The sequence below is a fragment of the Filicampus tigris genome, chromosome 9 (assembly GCF_054856515.1).
Source record: "Filicampus tigris isolate MCC_2025a chromosome 9, RoL_Ftig_1.0, whole genome shotgun sequence".
NCBI classification, from domain to species: domain Eukaryota; kingdom Metazoa; phylum Chordata; class Actinopteri; order Syngnathiformes; family Syngnathidae; genus Filicampus; species Filicampus tigris.
The window spans coordinates 18719596-18742011 of record NC_141225.1 but is presented as its reverse complement, the minus strand read 5'-3'; the positions used below and the strand labels follow the sequence as shown (position 1 = coordinate 18742011).

Here is a 22416-nt window from a genome sequence, read left to right as displayed (position 1 = left end):
ACATGAAGCATTCACATGGCTTCATCGTCAATGCTTGTCATTTCCGTGACAAAATAGGACAGGGTTGAGAGGTTGCAAGTGCCGGGAGAGAATCAGGAGCAGGTCTATGGAAGTATGACGGCGATGTTAGCATGTGTGTTATTGGATCTGCCACGCTAACAAGAGCTACTTTGGACCACGGAGGACCTCAAATATGATATTAAGAACTTGGAAAAGTGACAAATAAAGAGCAGAGGTCTGCGCAACAGCTGTTGTTACCAACTATCACTTTTTGAACCGATGTTAAGTGGAACACGTTCACTTAGCTAAGGCACGTATTTAAGCCCGATTGAATTCAAACCCCAACAACACAAAGTTGGGGAAGAAGGCAACATGGTTAGTTTGCAAGCTCCTCACTTGCAGACACACACAAAAGACGCGCACGCACACACACACACCTTCTCTCGTACCGTATCTGCTGAGAGATTTGGTGAATGTGGACGAGTTGGAGATGTTGTAGGCAGAGTTCTGCTTGGGTACGAGGGCAATCACTGAGCCATCTGTCACCTGAAACATCAGATCAGTTATCACTGCACAAGTCGTATACAGTGCCGTAAAAAAGAAAAATGGTGCCCCCTTCTCAAACCTTGCCAGTTTTTTTTAAAACTTTCTCACTTTAATGTTTAAGATCAAACAAATGTAAAAAAAACAACAAAAAAAACAGACAAAGATAACCCAGGTAAACATAAAATGTAGTTTCTAATGGTGACTTTATTAAGGGGAAAAAAAAAGTATTCAAAGCTACCTGGCCTTGTGTGGAAAAGAACTTTCCCCGCCTTGTTTAATAAAATCATGAATTAACTGTTGCTATTTTGGGGGGGGGAAAGCTGATATAATTCCCACTGACCACACTCAAGCCCGACGACCTCCAGAGATGTTCAATCAAGAAATCACTTTAAATGTCTGACAAAACAAAGTCGACCAAAAGATCTCAAAATGCTGCAACTAAAGGCCGCGATCCAAAGAAATTCTAGGTCAGAGGAGAAATAAAGTAATGGACATGCATCAATCTGCAAAGAATTACAAAGCCATCCCCAAAGCGTTACGATTCCGGCGAACCACGGTGAGAGCCATTTCCCTCGAATGGATAAAACATGAAACCAGGAGTGTCCGGCCTCCAGAAATGACCCAAAAGCACAGCGACGACTCATCCGGAAGGTCGACAACAACAACAACTAAAGAATGCAGGCCCACCTTGCCTCAGTTAAGGAAAACAAGGGTTCCAGACTGCATTTTCTTTCTCTTTGACTTTCCAGCTCCACTCAATTGAAGAAGAATCGAAGCGTCAGTGTACCTGGTAGTGAGCCAGAGTGTTGAGTCTCTTCCAGTCATTGTCGATCTTTGTGGTCACGTCTTCATCCTGAAGGATGATGCGAGCCATCCTTCCTTGCCGCCATTCTGATACGAAAACAAACACAGGACATTCCCTTTTTTTTTTTACGATTACAGCTTCCAACACGTTTTGGATGAATAGAGAAAAAGACCGACGCATGAATGTCTGTTTTCTCCGGGTACTCCGGTTTCCTCCCACATTCCAAAAACATGCATGGTTAAGTTGATTGGACTCTCTAAATTGCCCCTAGGTGTGATTGTGAGTGCGGATGTTTGTCTCTGTGTGCCCTGCGATTGGCTGGCAACCGATTCAGGGTGTCCCCCGCCTACTGCCCGAGGACAGCTGGGATAGGCTCCAGCACCCTTGCGAGGATAAGCGGCATCGATAATGGATGAGTGGATATGAACGTCTGAATTTCCAAAACAAAACCAGTGTGCACATTTGTTGTATATGAAAGCGTCTGGTGACATCGTTTTTTTTTTTTTTGAACCGGTGAGTGAGTTTCCTGATGTGACATCAATAAAGTCTTCGTCCTCTTACCCAAGTCCATATCGGAGGCCTTTGGTCTCTGAGAGTAAGGTGTGCCTTTGTACACGGCATCCAGGAGCTTCTCCTTCACCTGCGTCACTGTGTCACAGTTCAGACTCTTTACGGTCACCTCGGCCGCGTTCTCATTCTCCGGGTTCACGCAGTGCAGCGTCTACGCATGGAGGAGATTCAAAGCGGGAACTTCTTAGTAAGGCTTGCCAGTTTTGAACTGCAGACATACAGACTTAGCTTTCCAAGCACATAACGCATCGTACAGGGAATAAGCCAATATCTACTTAATATCAATAAGTCAATATCTAGTTAAAGAATAAAAAAAAAAAAAAAAAAATACTGCATAAACACTTTTCCTCCTGCTAGCCGGCCATGTGATCGTATGAGTCAATGCACTGACCAAAGTCTTGTAGTCAATCTGCTGTCTGATGAGCTTGTCCTCGCTGAGGGAGTAGCGGGCCTCTCCTGTGATTGCATCTATCGGCCCCTTCTCCATTTGCTGCTTCATGGCGCAATACAGCATGAAGAGCGGCTCACCGGCACACTCCTGCAACAGCAAGAAAAAAAAAAAAAAAAAAAAAAAAGGAATCATCATGTCGATTTTGAGTACAGGTAGCGCAGATGCTGGAATGTTTATGGCCTCGCTTGAAGAAAACTGACAGCCGCTATTTTGTTACGCTAATCCAATCCCCCTTGTGTCCCTTCCCGCCGTTTAAGCGAGTTGTGTGGGCGAGGACGAGAGACATTTGAGAAAGTGCGAGTGAGTGGCAATTGACGGAAAAGTTGAAAGAAGGTTAATGACAGAGTGGTGAAAACGCTTGGGGAAGCACTTTGCTGTGCGAGACACGTCAAACGGGCAACGGGATGCCCAGACTCGACTTTCTGTACCCCTCGCGCACTCTCAGGCTTGTCACCTCTCGCTCCAGTGAGGAGCATCATTCCAATAATACTTAGAGAGCTCACTGGAAGAAAAGGAACACAAACTAAATTATAGAGTGGAAATATATACTTGGATCTTCTGCAATGGTAAAATATCCAACATGCAATTTGATACACTTTGCTACATGCAAGCCTAAAAGGTGAGTAGCTCTGTACTGCATTTTTTTTTTCTTGAACAGTTGCCGTTTACCGCTACCTGTGGTGTGATGACCTTAAGAGGAAGACGGACGTGGACGTTACATAAAGGGTGGGCCGCTGATTTATGAACGCCATCGACATTCCCGAGCATTTTTATGCACCGTTTCTCATTGAAACCATGTTGACACTGGCATTTTATCATCCCCAAATAAACACTTGCCTTTCTTGTACTGGCAGTTATTTTGAATTTGTAGGTAGTGTCCATCTTGGCTCAGCATCAGCTGTTTTCGTTGGGTCAATGTTCACCCGAATGACCGTTTAACTCATTCACTGCCATTGACGAATTTATTTGTCTTTCCACAGTCCAGCCGTTCAATCCCAGGATCTTATTTATATATATTTTTTTCTCATTTTTTCAAACGTTAGGATAAAAAATGGTCTGAAAATACCTGGCAGTGAATGAGTTAAGAGTGACTGATAAGATGCGGCAATATTTGAATAAACACCGCATGTGAAAGAGAGTAGAGTAGTAAAGGGGGTGGGAATGAAAAATTTAAGCCTCCATAATTCCCTCAGATTCTGTACCCAACAGGAATTCAAAGTGAGATGGACAGACAGCACATACAAAAAACTCACATATTCACAGAGGAAAACCCACATCCAAATTCTGGCTCGAAAATAATCAAGTGACGGACGCGAAGAGAATCTGGCGAAAAGCTTTGGCAGTCACAACAACGCGAGCGAGCGCGTCTGAACACGGCTTCAGAGCCCGTCAATTTGGAAGAGAGGGCCGGTGACCAAATGAAAGGCAGAGGTAAGCGATAGGTAGCCACTGGCCTCTGTCTTATCTAATGCTGCAGCTGTGCGTGTTACGGGGGATTTTTTTTTCCGACTCGCCTGCGAGCGGAATCACTCCAAAACGTGTGCCTGTGGGCGTGAGAGACATTTAAACATTTTTTTTTTTTTTTACCTTGAGGAACTTGTAAAGCAGGAAGGTGAACCAGTTGGTGAGCATCTTCTCAGCCACAGACTCAGTCCTGGGAAAGACAAGGAAGAGAAAAGAGTCTCCAAATGTAAAAATCAGTTCTCATCTCCAAGTGTACCTTTCGATGTCAACAAGCCTCCTCGACTGCACTGTGCCCATAGAACAACTTCTGATCATATCGCATTAGACGACAGAGCCCTTCCACTACTCACTTTCCCATAGACGAGGAAAAAAAAAAATCCGACAGGGAAAACATCCCCATATTTCTTTCATTTACACCCGACCCCCTATTTATACTTGCTGTCTCTAACACTTTCTTGTCACTACTGCTGTTTAATTATCCATTCCGCGGTGCTGTCTTTAAATAGACTCACAGCAACTATGCTGCTGTGTTGTCTAACTGGCCCATATTCCAGGCTTCCATTAAATATTGACTATTTGCTTTGCGCAGGTTGCAAAAAGGTGGGAAGGGTCTCACAGAGATGAGAAATGACACCACTGAAATTTAATTTGGCCATGTTCCGCTCAAGTTCTGTTCAAGACGAAGGAGAGGGAGGAAAATAAAAAAAGGGGGGGGGGGGGGAAACTAGGCCAAAGAAACCAGCTAGTGAAAGCCCGTAGCGGGAACGAGACGTGAACTCCTACGCTTCCGCCAGCCTCCCGTTTTGACTGTTGAATGTTGTTTGATGTATGTGGAACGCTTTCTTTTTCATGGCTGTCAGCAAAATATAACCTGTGAAAGATGAGACAACAGGGAGAGGAGAGCTGGAGGATGAGGGAGGTGAAGACACCTGGACAGTGCGCGCTTGTGGGCATGTCAGGTCCTGTGACACGAATCATCCTCTCATTCAGGGAAATGATTTGCCGCTCAAACACGTGCTCGCGAGGAAAAGGGCCTCGCCGTTAGCGTTCGAGTCCAGAAAGAAAACGCGCAACTCGCGTTAGCCCATCAAGTCGTTGTTTTGTGCTTTCTTGGGGAAGGTCCTCGCCTTGCTTGGCAGTTAAAATCTCCAGAAGCGAGTGAGTTTAGCAAGGACAGCTTGTTTTGACCATTCCCCACTGGATGGGATTAGAAAAGGCTTTACAAAGGCACATTGGTGGAAAGTCATTTATTTGATTAGATTGTTTTTTAATTAAATAGCTCTCAGGGGATAAGGGGAAAAGGAGGGGGGGAAGAAGTTTTGATTATTTTACGTCAAATCCCTACATATTTGGAGAAAAGCTTTTTTTTTTTTTTTTCAAATTGTGACGATATTACCCAGCTTCATTGCACCTTTTCGATTGCACTACCACTTTAAGATGGTATTAATTCATCTTTTTGTTCGGGGTCATTGTTCCGCACAGACATGGAAAATTCGTCGTAGTCGTACCGACAATATTTCACCTCCAGAACCGCAACAACAAATATTTTGCAGGACTTCAATAATAATAATAATATGCTCCATATAATACTCCATCCACCTCTCTCTCACTTCCAAGGACACTAAGCCCAAACCGGTGGTGCAGCTAGACTTTATCCTTGGAGGGGCAAGGCTATCTCGGGGGGTTTGCAAAGCAATAAAAAAAAAATCTACAAACCTGAAATATTCTCCAGAAAACTCTAATAAACATTCATTATATACTCTCTACTGAGAAAGGAGGGAAATATGGAAGAAAAAATCCGGAAAAATGGGAAAATACCCCAAAATCAATAATCTGGCCTGGCACCTGGGGGTGTCCAACCATATTTCAGGGGGGGGGGGGCTTGCCCCGGCGCCCCCCGGCTAGCTCCGCCGGTGGCCCAAACTCACTCTTGCCCTTTATTTCACTCCTCACTCAATGTCTACCGATCCACCCTGCATTCCATCCTTTACACACGCCCTCGCAAATCCTTCTTCCTCTATCTGTTGACATTCACCCCATCCCTTGTGCCCCCCCAACTACCTGTGCATGTGCATGTGCATGTGCGCGCGCGTGTGTGAGAGAGGTCCGTCTATCTGCAACTCCACCGGGAACGTGTGTGCTCAGGGGTGTAATCCTTTCCGACAGCGACGGGGTTGACAGCGAGAGAGGACGAGACATCACATATGCTTTCGAAAAAAAGCTCCGACATGCCCCCCCCCCCCCCCCCGCTTCCTGCTTCGCGGCGACGCACAGCTCACGGCAATGTGCATCTTGGCAAACTCACTCTTTTCACCGTTTGCCGCTCTCTATCGAAAAGGTATCGAATGATCAAGTTTGGGCATACCTGCGCAGTAAGAGCTTTGGGTGATTCTTGCTCTCCAGGTTCTTGTCGATGAGGTCGGACAGGAGCTGTTTGAGGACGCCTGTGGCGTACTCCATCTCCCCCTGTAGCGCGGTCATGATGAGGGAGGCCACGTTGCCGCGGTCTCGCATCGAAAAGGACCGCTGCGCCTCAAGGGTGCGGATGAACGTCAGCAGGAAGTGCTTTTTGGTCAGCATCTGTCCGAAAAGCGTCAGCGCCTTCTCCACGTTAGCCGGGACCTGGAAGGGGTGAATTCGAGGAAGAATACATGAATGGAGGAAACGCAACATATTGATCAAGTCGTTGAGAAAGTGGGAGCAAAGTAAAAAAAAAAAAAAAAAAAATGGGCTCGGAGGAAGAAAGTGAGCTTGAGCAGCAGGGTATAATTTAATTTGTGGTGAATTACACAAGGACGCGTTGGCAAAAGAGTCACCGGAGTAATGCGCGTCTTCACATACACTTGTTCTTTGTCTCCTTATAAGAGAATCAGACAAATTGATTCCGTTTCAGCTACATGCAGAAACCAATTTATTGTCATCCCCTTTCACTTATTCCCATTACCTATTATTCTCCTCGCAGCTGTCTCGATGCTTTATCTTTCTTCTTCACTCCCTTCATCCCTCACCACCCTCCCACACGCTCTCCACCGAGTCTCTTCCTCTCTTAAAGCAGGCCTGAAGACCAGAATGCGAGTTTCATGCTGTAATAAGAAATTGATCTGCCTACGACTGCACTACTGTGGCCTGTGATTGCCCGGGCCATACAAATGAAAATCCAATGTCGCGCTATACTATCCCTTCGGAACACAGTTGATAGCACAGTGCAGATACGGAGGGGCTCAAATGTGCCCGACACCCTCCCTGCATGTCAGCACACAAGTGCGCAGTGTGTGTGCGTGTGCGTTTCCACGCAGTGCGCACTACGTGCGACAATTTGAATCGTACAATAATGGGCATGCCGTATTAAAGTGTCCAGTGATGTAAGACAGCGCAACTGTTAGGGGTTGAAGTGACTTTTGACTTCAAGTGAAAAGATAACAGAAACTGTCATTTGTGTTAGTGGTTTCCTACGAGGGCTAAAAGAGCGCTGAAAAGTACGGCTGGGCCCCGCGAAGGAAATTTGGAGCTTCATGTTCCATAATAACTGTCGCTCTATTGTTCCATAATAATAGTCGTTTATTTCTACTTCCCCCAAAAAATGTTCTGAATGATTTGTAGAGGTTATAGGTCACATTAATGATGGGAAAGGTTTTGAAAACGATTTATCTTGGTCTGTTTTTTTTTCTTCCACATCACAATAACCCGGCATTTGCACAATTAAGCTAATTTCACAAAATCGTTTAAAGCCCTCATTTACTATTTCGCTTACTCATCATCCGAACGCAACCGACCCTTGCACAGATTAACCAGTCGCAATCATAATTGGGGCAGCCAACAATATTTTCCTACTGCGCATAACGAACAGAAGAGTTACTTCATCGTTTCACTCGTGTAGTTCCACAGGCGTCGTCGTGTGCTCTCTACTGACCAGTACCTCCATCTCCTTGAGCACAGGATGGTCCTCAATCCCAGGGAAGAGGACCCTCATGGCGTACGTGCGGTAGTCCAGGAAGGGGATTCCTGCTCCGTCGAGCTCCTGCGTGAGCTCATGGATGTCAGTCTGCAGTTCTGCGAATGCTGCGTCACACGAAAAAAATGACCGTCAGCACATGAGCAACACCTCCAATGACATTTCAGTGGGTAGCATTTATTCCAAAAAAAAAGGATTATGGAAACTCAATTATTTTAATTGGATCATATGCGAGTAAAATCCATGACAGGGATTTTCCAATACAGCCATCAAAAATACACGGAAAAATAACTGCAATAAATGCAGATTCCAGAAGAACTCGCTTGCCTTGAAAATGTAACCTTGGAGGTCACCCCTCTCTCAACTACGCCTTCCTGTACTTGCCTTCATTTGTGCATCCTGCTTATTTGTCATTCCATGTCATTTTCGTACTTGGCGTTCTTGAGCCATCATGTTGAAAACAACTCATTTCCAGGTTGTTTTTTCCACTTTAAATCAAACTGTTGCGAGATGGATGCAAAGTACTGACATCACAATTGCTTGTGTGCTCCTCCTCTACGTGTCGCACTGCATAGGTAATGCGGTTTTCTTCATTGTGCGTGTGTGTATTTCTGGCCAAAGTGAGCACTTATGTTCTGGAACAGAGAATAGCAGCAACTTTCCCCAGGCGGGTTAGGGTCAGAACTTTTATAACAATTGCATTTTTCTTATAACCACCACAGTGTCATCAAGCCTACATTTGCAACGCAGGCATGAAAAAGCGATGCGCTGCTCAGACAAACAGACGCAATGCATCATGGGGAATTAACTGCTATACCTGGTCCGCTAAGGTTTTGATCATTCATTTCAAATTCCTATTCTGAAACCTGGTTCTCCAAAACCGCTGTAGCTTCAGCCCTTTTTTTTTTTTCTTCTTTTTTTAATACTCGGCAATAAATGACAAAACCTTTCATTTTATATTGCACTGGTTGATTGTAGAAGTGCACCCGCGTATCCTTTTCAAGCAGTCACAATGCATGTTTTATTTGCTCTTTACCGAGGCAGTACGGAAGTGTGGGCTCATGATTATGGTTGTCATTATTCGACTCTTCCTCCCCATAGCAGACAAACCATTTAGCGGCATCGAAGCATCAATAGGCACTTGCTCAATGCATGTAGCCGCCTGCCAAATTAATTTATGCTAATGTCCTGGTGTGCAAGGAGCCACACACCCCCCCCCCCCGCCACCTTCCAGCTTCATTCGCTGCCAAGCTCCTCCTTCCTTACTATTCCCTCACTGTCCCACCTCTGCGCCCCGCATCTATCTGTCCTCCATCTCTGCCTCTCTCACGCCGTGGATGGTAGTAAGGCCAGCCAGGAGGCTCTCTCGCGGGGTGGAGAGCCAACATCTGGTGGCTGGCTCAGATCAAAGTACTCCTCTGGAATCACACCAACATCCCCAACACACACACTTGACTGCCACATAACAGCAGGAGGGAAGGTTTGGAAGTGGGAGGGAGGGGAAAACAGAGCAAGCGAGGAAATTGAGACTAAAATGGATCGCAATGTTTAATTGGGGTTGTGCAGTGTTTGAGGTAAACTGTAGCGAGGGAAAGATTTGCAGACAGTTATTTCGGGACACGGGCGTTATTTAGAGAGAGCGATCAAGAGGAAGTAGAAGTGTAAAGTAGGAGAACACCTCTCGGTTCTACGACTCCGTCAACGGGGCCGCGCGTTCGGATGACATCATCTTACCTTCCTTGCACTCGAGGGCCACCCGGGACTCCAAGTTGTCCATCTGCAGTTGGAGTCGTTTGAGGGTGCGGTCTGCATCACGGGACTTCCTCTTGTAAGCGATCAGCACCACAATAATAACCAGCAGCAGCAGGCCGCCTCCTCCTCCAATGCCAATGATAGCAGGCAGGGTGAGAAGGCTGTCCGAGTAGATTTGCAAAGTCCCTGGCGAGTATTCAAAGCCTCCGACGCGCACCTAGAGAGACGAAAACCACCGTTAGACTCTTGTATGAAATACAAAACACAATACTGGCGACCAATCCACACTACTGTGCTGCAAGTAGATTAAAAAAAAAAAAAAAAAAAAAAAAATATATATATATATATATATATATATATATATATATATATATATATATATATATATATATATATATATATAAATAATCAACCAGCTACTTTAGAATCTGATATGACGATAGGCTGACACCTGTCTGAATCCAATGTAAATCCGTAAAAAGAACATAATGCTGTATAAACTATTGAATTAGCTGAGAAATTCTCGGCTGTGACAAGTCCAGACAAACCTGAACCCCTCCAGCTAAATATTTGTGCCCCGAGGCAGTATAGTATATTGTTTATAGAGTCACACACCATATCACTAAAACAGTCCTGGCTTGCTGAGGCATGGGAACAAAAATGATTACTTTTCTATCCATTTTCACCTTTTTTTTTTTTTTAATTCTTCAAGTGGCTTATATCTAAGAAATACGAAATGCAGTGCGGAATAAAAGTAGTCCCAGGCAGCCCACGCCCACTAGCCGTTTGGGTTTTCTATTGAATAGCAATACCGTTCAAAGCCCCTGAGTACACTAGCCAGCCAAGACCAATGAAAAGCCTCGAAAATATAAATACATTTGCAAACACCCCGAGCAATATTAGAGCCAAGATGTGTGTTTTTCCGGTTGTAGATATATGAATGGGGGGGGGGGGGGGGTAGGGAATGTAGAATGACTAAAAAGATTTAGGTTTTATGCTTGGGGAGGAAAGAATGAAAAGGCAAGACGTGTATCGACGTAAATGAAAGGGATAAAGAACACAGACTAAGAAGCTGAGAAGAATTAAAACCCCCACACAGACGTTCCGTAGCTGCCAAAACAACAAAACGGTGAAGTAACTCAACTCTATCAGAAATAATAAACAAATGGTAACACAGCGAACATAAATACAGAGTATCAAATATTTGATAGTAAAAGGCGTTTTTATAGCTTGGCAGTGCAGTACTCACAGTGACTTTGTGTTCTCCAGTCAGGTTGGGCCACTCGCACAGCAGCTGGCTCTCAGACAAGGTGAGAACACATGGCGTCTCCCCAATCAGCACCGTATAGTTCAGCTTGGTATTTCCGGGGGCTGCGGGAATTAGGTTACGGCCCTAGAAACGCAACACATTCAATTGGTGAATTGTCATTTCAAAGCAGCTCAACTAACTGCAATTGAAGTCACAGTTGTGAAATTAGTTCTGTTTTACTAACAGATTTTGTCAACAGTGGGACCCCACACATTTGAAATTTACCTTGAGTATGAGCGGGGAGCTGGGCTTTAGCTCCAACATGCCGTTGGGGCTCAGAGGTTCAAACACAGGGTCCGGATGGTAGCTGAATGTCTCATTGACCACCAGCACAGAATGCACGTGATCCATGACGAAGCCAATTTCATCTGGGCTGCTCCCCACCTCGGAGAAAACTTTGTCGGACCCGGCCACGGAGGGAGCGAGACACACCATCACCGTGTTGTTGACCACCGTGCAGTTCTGAGGGCGAACACAAATTGCACATTAGTCATACAGGCTCATTCAGAAGAGGCAATTAGCGCATTAAGTCCAGCTAATAGAGGCCTATATGATATCAGATAGATTAATGGAAGCAGGCTTGGATAAATATATATTACATTTCCGTCATTGGAGCGCAAATTGAATGCGACGATAGTCAGCCGACAAAAGAGTGCGTCCGTGGATGTCACATTGAAGAATAAGACAGGTGGAAAAAAAGGTCTTTCAAAAATCACTATTTATAGGTCGATTGGAAAATTAACCAAGCAAAACCAAATTGACCGTAGCGAGCGGCCACAAAGGCAAAAAGGTATATATTTTTTTCACTTTGAGCAAAGAGCTGGCGAGGGGGGGGGAAAGGTTAGCTAAGCCCCATGGTGCCATAGGTGAGGAGAGCGGGATTTGCTGGAGCCGCTTTATTACTGCTTGACATTTCAAAGGTTAAAGCTGCTAAAAGGAAATTCAACATCAAAAACAAACAGAAAATAGGCCCTTGGCTGCTTGACTGACAGCTAAGGTGCGCGTGTGTGTCCCATGAGTGTGTGTATCATTTGAAAATCAGTACTTCTAAAGAGAAATGTACAAAGGAAAGATAGAGACGCCATACCTGTGTGAATTCAATTCACTCACTTATTTTGTGAGTGTGTGTGCGTTCACTTACATTTTCTGACTTGGCAGCTCCGTATTTGGCCCTCATCTTGGGCTCTTTGATCGTCATCAAATTGGTTCCCGTAACGGTCAACATGGTGCCGCCACTAAAAGAGATTATTAAACAAATGGGGAAGAACGATTAGAGGCCCTGTCAACAAAATGTTTGCTGAAAAGAGTCTTTGACAGCACTTGCAATTACTCCACAGTGTATTACAAACACATCCTCAAAATACAAGTAAACCGTGCTTCATGTTCTACCGACATTATATGAGAATACTGCAAATGACCTCATCGCGTCATATGACCTCTACTTGTGATATTTAATGAACTCTCCGCCGTGCCTCAAGTGGGATATGAAATTGCGCGTCGTGAAATGTTGCTGCGGCGTTTTCGGCACGAGACGTGCACTCCGAAAGCGATCCGGCAAGTTGCGCAACCTTTACACCTGTGACCTATTCCGGTCCGTGTGATGCTGACCCACAGCGACGTCGGTGACACGGGCGAAAGACCTGCTTTTCCTCGCCGCCTTCTTAACAGCCCCTGTTGGCCTGAGACGCTGAACTTTAGTTGACGCGAACACGTCTGACAGCGGCTAAACGAGTTAACATGTATACGGCGACTTCAAAGTGGAGCAGGGTTGGGCGAGGTTTAAGGCCAACTACCATATACGCAGGTGCATTCACTGTATACAAGCAGGAAGACCGCAGTTGTGTTACATTCGCTCAAAAATAATTATGTAAAAAAAAAAGTGTCTTATCTCTAAGTCCGCGTAGCTGGTGCGATGAGGTGGAAGGAGGAGTTAGAAGGAAATAAAGACTGAGTGGGGAGAAGGCTTTAAAGCGTTTTAAATGGCATTACGGCGGCTGACAGTCGGCCAAATGGCAATACAAAGACAACGTGGAAAGTGAAATGACAACATTTTCAAGGAGAATGAGCAGGAAAATATCTCACGGCCACAGGAGTAAACCTTTTCAACATTTAGAGTGTAAAGGACGTATTGTGAAGGGTGTAAATCGCACATGACTGTTGAGATAAGACCTAATCTTTGCTAAATCACTTCAATGTTTTGTCAGCCAAAGAATGACTTTCAATGGCGAGCGGAGCGAGAGTGTTTTGGATGATCTCTGTTTCAGAAACAGGGTGACAAAAGAGGACGCTGTGACATAAATAAGAGCATGGCTGCACACGAGAAGAATGCCTGAAACACCCAAAAAAGTCCAGTGGCGAGGCAGTAAAATTCTGCGGTGACGAAGTAAATACCATAACCCTTTATCAACAGTGGCAATAACATACAGTACATCATCCAACAACCAAAATACCTTTCCGGCCATAGCTGCAAGAAGAAGAATGTTTACGATGTGATGTAATGTTACTGTGGTAAGAGACTCCATAATGACATTGTTATTTTGAGTTACATTTTGAAGGCGCCCAAAGTTTAATCCGCTCGCATTATTTTAAAAATATACGAGAAGCGAATTGAAAGCTGAGGAAATAACAACACACAATTTCCTAGAAGTTAAAGACAAGCACGTGAGCCGAAGAACACAGCAGTTTCTGGGTCATATTAGTGAGCCCATTAAGCATTCGGTTGCTGCAAGCTTTTTCAAAATGTCTCTTTTTATTTCCTTTTTTCTTTTTTTTTTTTACACTCCACAACACAGCTTGCGTTTGAGGAGGAATCTTTCCCATGGCTATAAAGCCTCATTTCAATAAAGTCAAGTAATATTTACACACACTGTATATCTGTGCCGCAGCTCATCAAGTAGCGGTGCAGGAGCAGGAACCCTCCTTTACTGCTACTGCCGCTCACAAACATTTACTTTTCATACACAACTATAAACAGCATCAATAAGAGGTCTTTGAAAAAAAAAAAAGAGATGAGGTTGAAAATTGAGAGCAATGTTTGTTTTTCCCCATTCACTGAGATGCGAGCCGGGAGTATCGCTGGAATATTATTACATCAGTGAGCTTATACGCGGAGTCCGTAGCTCGGTTTAGTTGGCGAGTCTCACATGAACTTACATTTAATGTATAGCGCAACCATCAGATAGGATTAATAATGCATTAGTGTGTTTGCATCTGCTCTGTGGCTGCATCAAGCAGCATTGTAGATCAAACACCGTTCATATAAACTAGGAATTTGATTGCATTCGACATAGATCAGGAAGTGTAGGGTGAGCAGGAAAGCAGTCCCCCCATAATTATTTAACATTCAGACTACATATCGTCGCTGTACTGTGAAAAACACTTATGTCCAATTTTGGGAAAAAAAAAAAAAAAAAAAAAAAAATTTACGTTAATGCCATGTCTGTAATGCGGAAACACCATTCACGTAAAAATAAGAAAATTGAAAAAAGAAAAATGACAAGTATTTTTCACATGACTGTGACGATATGCAATATCAAGCAACACGTAATAGCAGCCATTTTGCCGTTTTTAGCCCATACTAACGCTTCCTCTTACCTGGCAATACTCCAGTCAGGTTCAATTTTGAGGATGGTGGGATCATCCGAGTAGTTGAACTTGACCTCTGGGTTTCTCAGCTCGGCTGAGTTGATGTCCACCATGACCGGGGTGGGGCCTGGAGCTTGTCCGGCTGGGGTCACACACACTATCTCGGTGCTGTTTCGCCTGAATGGGCGGGAGATCGTGGGAGCGGTTAGACAAGACGTGTTAGTCACGAAAGGTTGCTTGGTGAGGGTTGGAAAGGAAAACATATAATCCCGACCGAAGTAAGTGAAATGATTTAACATTTGCACCAAAAACACACTTAATGTCAGTGGCATATCTCGCACGTGCTAACAACGTTTTGTCTGCGCGCCAGCGGTTTCGTCCGTCAGCCGTCGAGCCTCCCTGCTGTGCTCTGTCTTGCTGAAAGATCAGATGTGACAGATGAAGCCGGTCGTCGCTGCGTGTGATGTCACAGCATCACCAGCAGACAGGCGACCAGCTGTGACCTGCAGGGAAACTTTGTGTTTCACTCCAGAGGTTTATTTGAGGTGTTCCGCCATGTCAGGGTGAAACAGTGTTAGCCAAGAAATAGGGGACACGCCTCCCGTGAGTCCATCTGTCTGGGCGTAAAAACGTGCCTGTGCGAATTTGCATATAAATACGGGTAAAACGCAGGTAGAGACTTTCGCCTCCCCAGCTTTGGTTCTCTGCAAATGTGAACAAGTTGGCCAAATGGCATGTGGCGCAGTGTGAAATTCTGAATGGGAATTGAGCACACTGATCTATACGCAAATCCCCCTCTCTCGTCTGCAGGGCGGCTGAAATCCACAGAGAGCCAGGAGATGATGGCAAGAATGACGAAGCGTGGCGTTCCCTGACAACTTGCAGTGAGGTGGAGACAGGAGAGAACGGAAACATAAAAATTAGCCGTGCACCGAACACCGCTTTGAATCGGAAAATCGGTTTTGATTTAAAAGATGTCAGTGCATCGAATCGAATCGTTCCACGTTAAAATGTACTAAGGCACATTTACGGCACTGACGGGAAAGTCATTGCGTCACACCGTCTCAAACTGCGTCGCATCGAATCAAATCATAATCCGACTGAATCGAATCAAACGGAATCGACACTTTAAAACGAGCCGTCCTTAAATCGTATCCCACCCCACCCGAGATATCCTAATAAAAATATATACAAAGAGTAAAAACAAAACCTGGAATTTATATTTGCGCTTTCCAAATATAATCCCTGCTGCCACTCAGGACTCAATTTGAAGCGCTTCCTCCCTGCGTACTCAAACTGAGGGTGGACTGAAATGGGGGCCGAATACAGAAGAAAAGGAAGATGACTTTTGAAAAAGCGTTTCCCACATTCCACTAGTCCTCTGTTTCCATGGTAACTATTTTCACAACACTGTCACTGCTGAGAGTGCCTGTGGTGTCACGTATGTATTTCTGACAAGGTTGCGGCCGACACAAAAGAAAGCCATTGGGGGATACCGAGCGAAAGAAAACACGAAAGAAGGAAAACGCGTTGCAGAGGGAGATAAGCGGATGAGTGACTCGGGGTAAATAGGTTTTGATTAAAGTTGAGGCCCTACTGAATAGAAAGACACATTAAAAAGACAGACGCATCCAGTTCATTACTTTGGCCATAAAGGTTATTGCTGCTCAGTAGATGAAAGGCCAAGACTATTATGTTCACCTTTCTCCGGGTGTGCTACGGAGCTTTAAATTGGCCTTTGCTACGATATAAAAAGAACTTGATAGGTCCAAGCTCATTAGCTGGACCTGTCACTTGTTGCGGTTGAAAAGGAAACTAATATAAGAAAAACAAATATGGCATAGAACAAGAATAGAACTCAAACGTTCAGCTTCAAAGCGCTAGATAAGATGGTAAAACTTTTACTATAATTTCTCATTTATTTCTCTAAAGGAACCTCACAATACACATCATTGCTGATACAATTTGGAAACAGAACAAAGTGTTGTAGCTAGCTAGATATTTAGTTAACATGACATCGATTCTTTTGTAATCTGGCGTGACAGTTAATGTTGAGACGAAACATCTGCCAAGTGTGTTAAATTACTTCAATATATTACTGTAATGCAATATTACAGTTTCTAACTTATTTTAACATGCGAATGAAGGGGCGGGCACTTTTTTAAAAGAAATAATACTTATTTCTATTACTCTGTGTAAGTCAATGCTAGGGGTTAAATGCTGGAAAATAAAGAGAATGTCAGAATGTAACAAAATAAAGAAAACTAATCTTAATATTGTTGTCATCAGATTCTTACATGTGAAGGGGGGAAAAAATAGTAAATCTGATTTTTGTTTGAAAAAAAAAAAAAAAGTGAGATTTTATTAAGCTGCAGTATTATGGCAAACCAACAAAGCTACAGTATCTGTAGCGCACTAAAATGTATTCTGTGACATTTAGCCGCACACACACACGTGTGATTTACAGGGTGGGCCAGGAGAGGAAGGAAGGTATATACCAGAAACCTTGCCTTTGTAATTAAATAGCTATAAATGTGAGAACAAAAAAATACTGTGAGGAGTTTTTAACACCATGAGAGTCCTTTGGAATGTCGAATTATGTCTGATAAACACCTGTATTTATACAAAGCACGATTGAAAAGCAGCCTCACTAAGAATAGGCTACACTGTCATTCTTACAATTGCGTCACATCATCCTCCCATTGCAAATGAAAAGTGTTCTTTTTTTTTTTTTTTTTTTTTTTTTAAAAAAGGAGCTATGACATAGTGTGCTTACATCCAGTGTGACAATGTACTGTAATAAACTTGGCCAAATATTTGGAGTGCATCGGGTTCACTCACTTCTCAAAGCGGCAGGCGTGCAGTCCAATCTTCACGTACACAGCACTGCCTGCGTTCAGGTGACTGCCATCTATGGTGATCCTTGTGCCACCGGACAGCGGCCCAGTTGACGGCCTGACACGGGTGAAGTACGGGGACTGAGAAGGAACACGAGCATAAGGCCAATAAGACGGGCTCAACCATGGCAGGGGGACCGAAAAAACGCCGGCTTCAACCCTTACCACGAATGTAAAAGCCTTGGTGGAGATCGCTTTGTAATCCGGATGGATGCAGTCCCTCACACACACCTCCACTTGAGCCTCCTGCACCCGGTACCCTGTTGCGTCATTCAGTCGACACACGATCCTGGAACAGACAGATGGCTTCACTTTCGTATTTGAATTACAGCGAGCAAGTCACATAGTGAAGATTTGAACAAGGCGAAAGAGAAAAAAAAAAGAAGATAAAAATCCCATAATAGGGAACAAATCAACATTTTTATTTTATTTATTTATTTTTTTTAAACAGTGCTTGTCTTGATTGGTGTCGCAGGTGGGGTACGCGCTGGACTGGTTGCCAGCCAATTGCAAGCCCGAACCTCAGAAGAGACGGGCTACTAAGCCATTGTGTGGCCTAACACAGCTGTCATTTGAAATCATTTGTTTCAAAAGTCTTACAAGCAAAACACGACCAATTGCCGCATTTGTATGAATTACAGAACCGTAAGCCTGACATTTGGCCCGTGGCGCTGGCCGGTCGAATGAAAATCCACGGTAGAAATGACTGCGGTCCAGCCCACAGGGCAAACGCTTGCGCACATTTCCCCCCAATGAAGTCATGCTTGAGTTTTAATTAGCCAGAGGGAGGGAAAGAGACAAGACAGAAAAGGCCAAGAAAGAAGAATGAAAGAAAGAAAGGCGGCGCTGGAAGAAAGTACAGAGGAAGAGGGCGAGTAAGCGGGTTAAAGTGAGGGAGGCTGATTAATTGAACAAGCTCATATCCTACACATCTCCTCGGCTCGCCTCAGTCCTCGAGATGAGTTATTAACTCCCCTGTTTCCCCGTCTCCCAGCAGGTGGTCATGGCAACTGCGGTGCCGCTGCATTTTACGTTGCGATGCAGTATATGTTGTCCATTGTTTATATTTTCCCTTTCATTTATTCGCTGGACTCCCACTAGGAGCCGTGATTAAAATGCTGGACAGCTCTCAGTTAGAAAGCCGCCTTCACCTGCATCATGATCGGCAAAATGAGAAGCTGTTGAATTGAGATGTTATTCAATCGCTTAAATGAAGGAGAATGCTGATGCTGAAATGATCGCCAGGCGGACGAAATGAATGCCATGAAATCTGACAAGTCCAAATATATTTCTGGGATGAAAATCCGAGGATAAAAATAAAAGGTAATCCACGGTCTCTGATGCAGCTCATCAAGTGGTAGTGGAATAAGTGTCATCAAAACGGATGATGTCGAGCGAACTGCAGTGCCCAAAGTGATTCACATTTACTACTCTGGACAATTTTGTTTTCAATGACGCTATCGTGAATGGGATAGGAAGTCTGCGTGCCTGAAAAAAAATCTGCACAAGCACAGGAAGAACATGAAAATTCCACACATTTGTGTTCCATAATATATCAATGTATTTATTTAAAGGATTAAATTGTATGTTTCTAATAGGGTGTGACTTTATATATATTTATATTTGATACTTAATTATAATTAGGAAATAAAAATGGTAAACAAAATTATGACAGTCACTAAAATTACAATATTATTTAAAGTAGAGAAATCAACCCAAACATATTTTTCTCCAAGAATATGTTCCCAGCAGGCCCACGAGTTGAAACACGGCATTCTGATTAATATTGAGTTTGTGGAATAAGAGTTAAGCAGAAAAATACACACGTTTTTTTTTTGCCATCTCAGGGGACGGCCATTTTGTCACTTCTGTCGACTGAAAATGACATCACAACTACTCGGGCTCAGCTAACGACCAATCACGGCTCAGTTTCAGAAAAGAGTTGAGCTGTGATTGGTCGTTACCTGAGCCCCGAAAAACATGACTTGAGCAACTGTGATGTCATTTTTAGTCGACAGAAGTGACAAAATGGCCGCCCCCAGAGATGGCTAAAAATGGGTGGATTAACTCTTACGTCACAAATGCAATATTTATCAGAAATCCTTGTTTAAACTAGTGGGCTTGCATAGAACATATTCTTGAGAAAAAAAATGTTTGTGTTGACTTCCGCTTTAAATCAACATTCACAAACATGTCTAGGGTGTACATTTATTCCTCTCAATTTGTAAAGAGGACTGACTTTATGAGAACCAACCACTAAGTCATGTTCGGGATTCCAAGTTAGGAGTCCCACAGGGCAACTCTCCACCGCTCAGGAATGTTTCCAACATGACGACTACTTTTGTCATTGTTGCTGGGCGCATTTTTTGAATAGAGCATTTTCTTTTAGCTTTTCTTTGCCGCTTTCTGGTGTCATTTCTGGCCGGTATGGATCCAATTCACTATGGCTCTCCTGCTTTTAACAGTTTATATTTGTGCCTAGCTATCATTGCAAATCATTTTTTTCTTCTCCAGCAGCTGACCTTAGACCTACAGCGTCAGTCGCATAATCTTGCATCTCGCGTGTTACAGGCAGCCCTGACAGGGTCACAGGAATGAAGAGAGTAACCGGGATACTAATGGCGCCGCATGGCTAACATCACTTTTAATTATCGGGACAGCTTGACTGCCAAGTGTGCCCCCCCCCCCCTCTCTCTCCTCTGGGTGCTATGACAACAAACCAGTACAAGTACAGTTTAACAAAGCAGACAGGGTCAGAAATTGGACACCTCTGTGGTGGTGGATACGGAGAAAAAGACAACATGAACACGTGGTCGAGAAAACTTCGAGCAAAGTGTCACCAGACATTACGCCAGCAGGCAGACGCACTGGAGATGTTGCCTGTGAATATGATAATACGAGTTTATGAATTATAAAACAACACCACCATGTCAACGGCATATTTCTAAAAGCCATTTCGGGGACACCTGTCATCCCCGGCTTGAGCTGTACAGCATTGTTTGTCCTCTGTCAAAGCATCAAAGTCAAATTTGTGATGTTTCCTTCCCTGTGACAGACCCAAAGATGATAAATCTGCTGGGACTTTGTGCAAAACTCAGCAAGTCTAGCGCTTGAGTACAAATGACAGCGACAGCACTGAAAATAGAATATCGAGGACACCGCCAGCACCCAAGTGAGGGTGACGAGCACCCACCCCCACCTATTTTTGCCCCACTCCGATTCAGCATCTACATTGCCTTTTTTATTGAAATTCAACTGAAAAGAAATAGGGAGAGTGGGGATCGTAAAAAAAAATGTCGGCTGACGCCTTACCCTGAATCTAATTATTGCATTTGTTTGTCCTATTTAAAGTGAAAAATGCACTGAACCACACGCTTCTGCCTGCTATCAGCCCAAATCATATTTCTCCCTTAATATAGTGTCGCGGTCAAGTAAAAGGAAGTCGGGCTCCACTCACTTACGTGGTCCAGAAATTTCCCTCGAAAAACATGACTTAATCAGAGGGAGTGTTCACATGGCAAAGCTTTCACGAATATATACCACCCGACTCAAATGTCATTACATTGCTGTCACAAGGGGCTGATTTACTGTGATGACGGGGGCTAAATGAGGTAATTCAATTGTGATTGGGCTATAATTCTGATGGATCGCGGAATAGAATGTTTCATGCTAAATTGGCCGCCATTTGTATTAGCGTGGACCTGCGCCTTCAATAAAAGCTGAACGCAGCGCTGGAACAGATTTGGGTTTGCACGCAGAGCGCAGCAACCGAGGGGGGGGTGGGGGGGGAAGAGGAAGGGGAGCTGATTGTTCGCATCAACGTCATTAGAAGAGAGAGGATGATGTCCACGTACTGCTCAGCACTGATGTACTGGTCTTCTTGAGGGTTGCAGGCCACTTTTCCGATGCGCACTCCATTCTGGATGTCTTTGAACTGGAGACCCAAATTCTCACCGGTGATAGTCAGCATGGTTCCTCCCTGCCTGGGCCCAGTCTCAGGAAATAGCTGCAGGCAGAAGCAATGAAAGAACATCCCAGCGTTAAAAAAGAAATAAATAAATAACATCCATCGGCACAAGTTGCCGAGCCCTACGTTCATTGGGTGTGACATGAAAGCTATTTGCTACATAATTCAATTCGATTAAAAAAAAAAAAAAAAAAAAAAATGACAAAACGCTCCATTCCCGCAACGTGAGCTGGGTCAAACTTCGGCGCGACTAAGACGCACCCGCCCGGCCCTCCCTTACATCCCCTCCTTTGACCCCGTGAAGATTAATCTAGCGAACACAATTACAGCACACAGTGACCTCCGACCCCATCATTTCCCCTTGAGTTGTGCGAAAGGTGTGCAGAGGTGCTAATGGCTACCCGAGACTAACCGTGTCGCTAATCACTGGACGCAGACAATAGTCCCTCTGGTAATCAGTCATTACTAGGATGATTAGGGCTATGGCTAATTGGATTAGAAATTGATGGGGGTGGGGTCATCTGTCACATAATGCGGGAGGAGGGTGAAACATATGCTGACGGTTGGCTATCGCGTATTATAAATTACGGTGAGGTAACTCTTGGACATTGCTTGACGTAAAACACGCCTACTAGTGAGCAGATTTGCTTCCATTTCCTTCTTTGTCGCGACGCCATCGCAAAATGGTACCTACCTACCTACCGCCGGTGGTGGTAAACTGGTGGCAATGCGGCACATGTACGTCCTGGCTGCTCAATATAAAATTGTTTAAAAAAATTAAAAATAATAAAATGTTATGAAATGCGCTATATAAATAAAATGGTATTGTATTGCACTATATGGATAAGTGCCTTCGTGACAGTAAAGTTTCACGCTTGTCCGACCTCACGTGGGAACGGGGTCAGCAGCGTAGGACGATTCCTCAAAACCACCAACAATCGCACGTTCTCAGAGAAACAATCGGCCTACCTGCCAATATGCGGGAAAAATGCGTTCGTGTCAGACTGCGCAGCAACACAATGGGAAGGGAGCAATGCTGAGTGTCGTGCAGGCCCAATCCGAAAGGCCACCGTGATATAACGATGGAGTGTTCCCCATCTTACGCCAACAAAGCTGAT

At 44.3% G+C, this 22416-nt stretch overlaps 1 protein-coding gene across 2 annotated transcripts in view; it reads right to left on the bottom strand.

Annotated features, from left to right (window-relative positions):
* The window catches only part of plxna1b (plexin A1b), a 166484-nt gene that overhangs the window by 7656 nt on the left and 136412 nt on the right, over nucleotides 1-22416 (bottom strand). The window contains exons 13-27 of one of the 2 annotated variants that reach the window (XM_086040217.1): nucleotides 21186-21337; nucleotides 17497-17620; nucleotides 17276-17412; nucleotides 14444-14611; nucleotides 11991-12084; nucleotides 11075-11311; nucleotides 10790-10933; nucleotides 9523-9757; nucleotides 7753-7895; nucleotides 6202-6458; nucleotides 3960-4026; nucleotides 2313-2459; nucleotides 1913-2072; nucleotides 1334-1437; nucleotides 438-546 (exon numbers count right to left, since the gene is read on the bottom strand). In XM_086040217.1, coding sequence (XP_085896343.1) covers nucleotides 438-546; nucleotides 1334-1437; nucleotides 1913-2072; nucleotides 2313-2459; nucleotides 3960-4026; nucleotides 6202-6458; nucleotides 7753-7895; nucleotides 9523-9757; nucleotides 10790-10933; nucleotides 11075-11311; nucleotides 11991-12084; nucleotides 14444-14611; nucleotides 17276-17412; nucleotides 17497-17620; nucleotides 21186-21337 — 2278 coding nt within the window. The remainder of the gene's footprint in view (nucleotides 1-437; nucleotides 547-1333; nucleotides 1438-1912; nucleotides 2073-2312; nucleotides 2460-3959; nucleotides 4027-6201; nucleotides 6459-7752; nucleotides 7896-9522; nucleotides 9758-10789; nucleotides 10934-11074; nucleotides 11312-11990; nucleotides 12085-14443; nucleotides 14612-17275; nucleotides 17413-17496; nucleotides 17621-21185; nucleotides 21338-22416) is intronic. The other variant, XM_086040218.1, reaches the window with a different exon arrangement.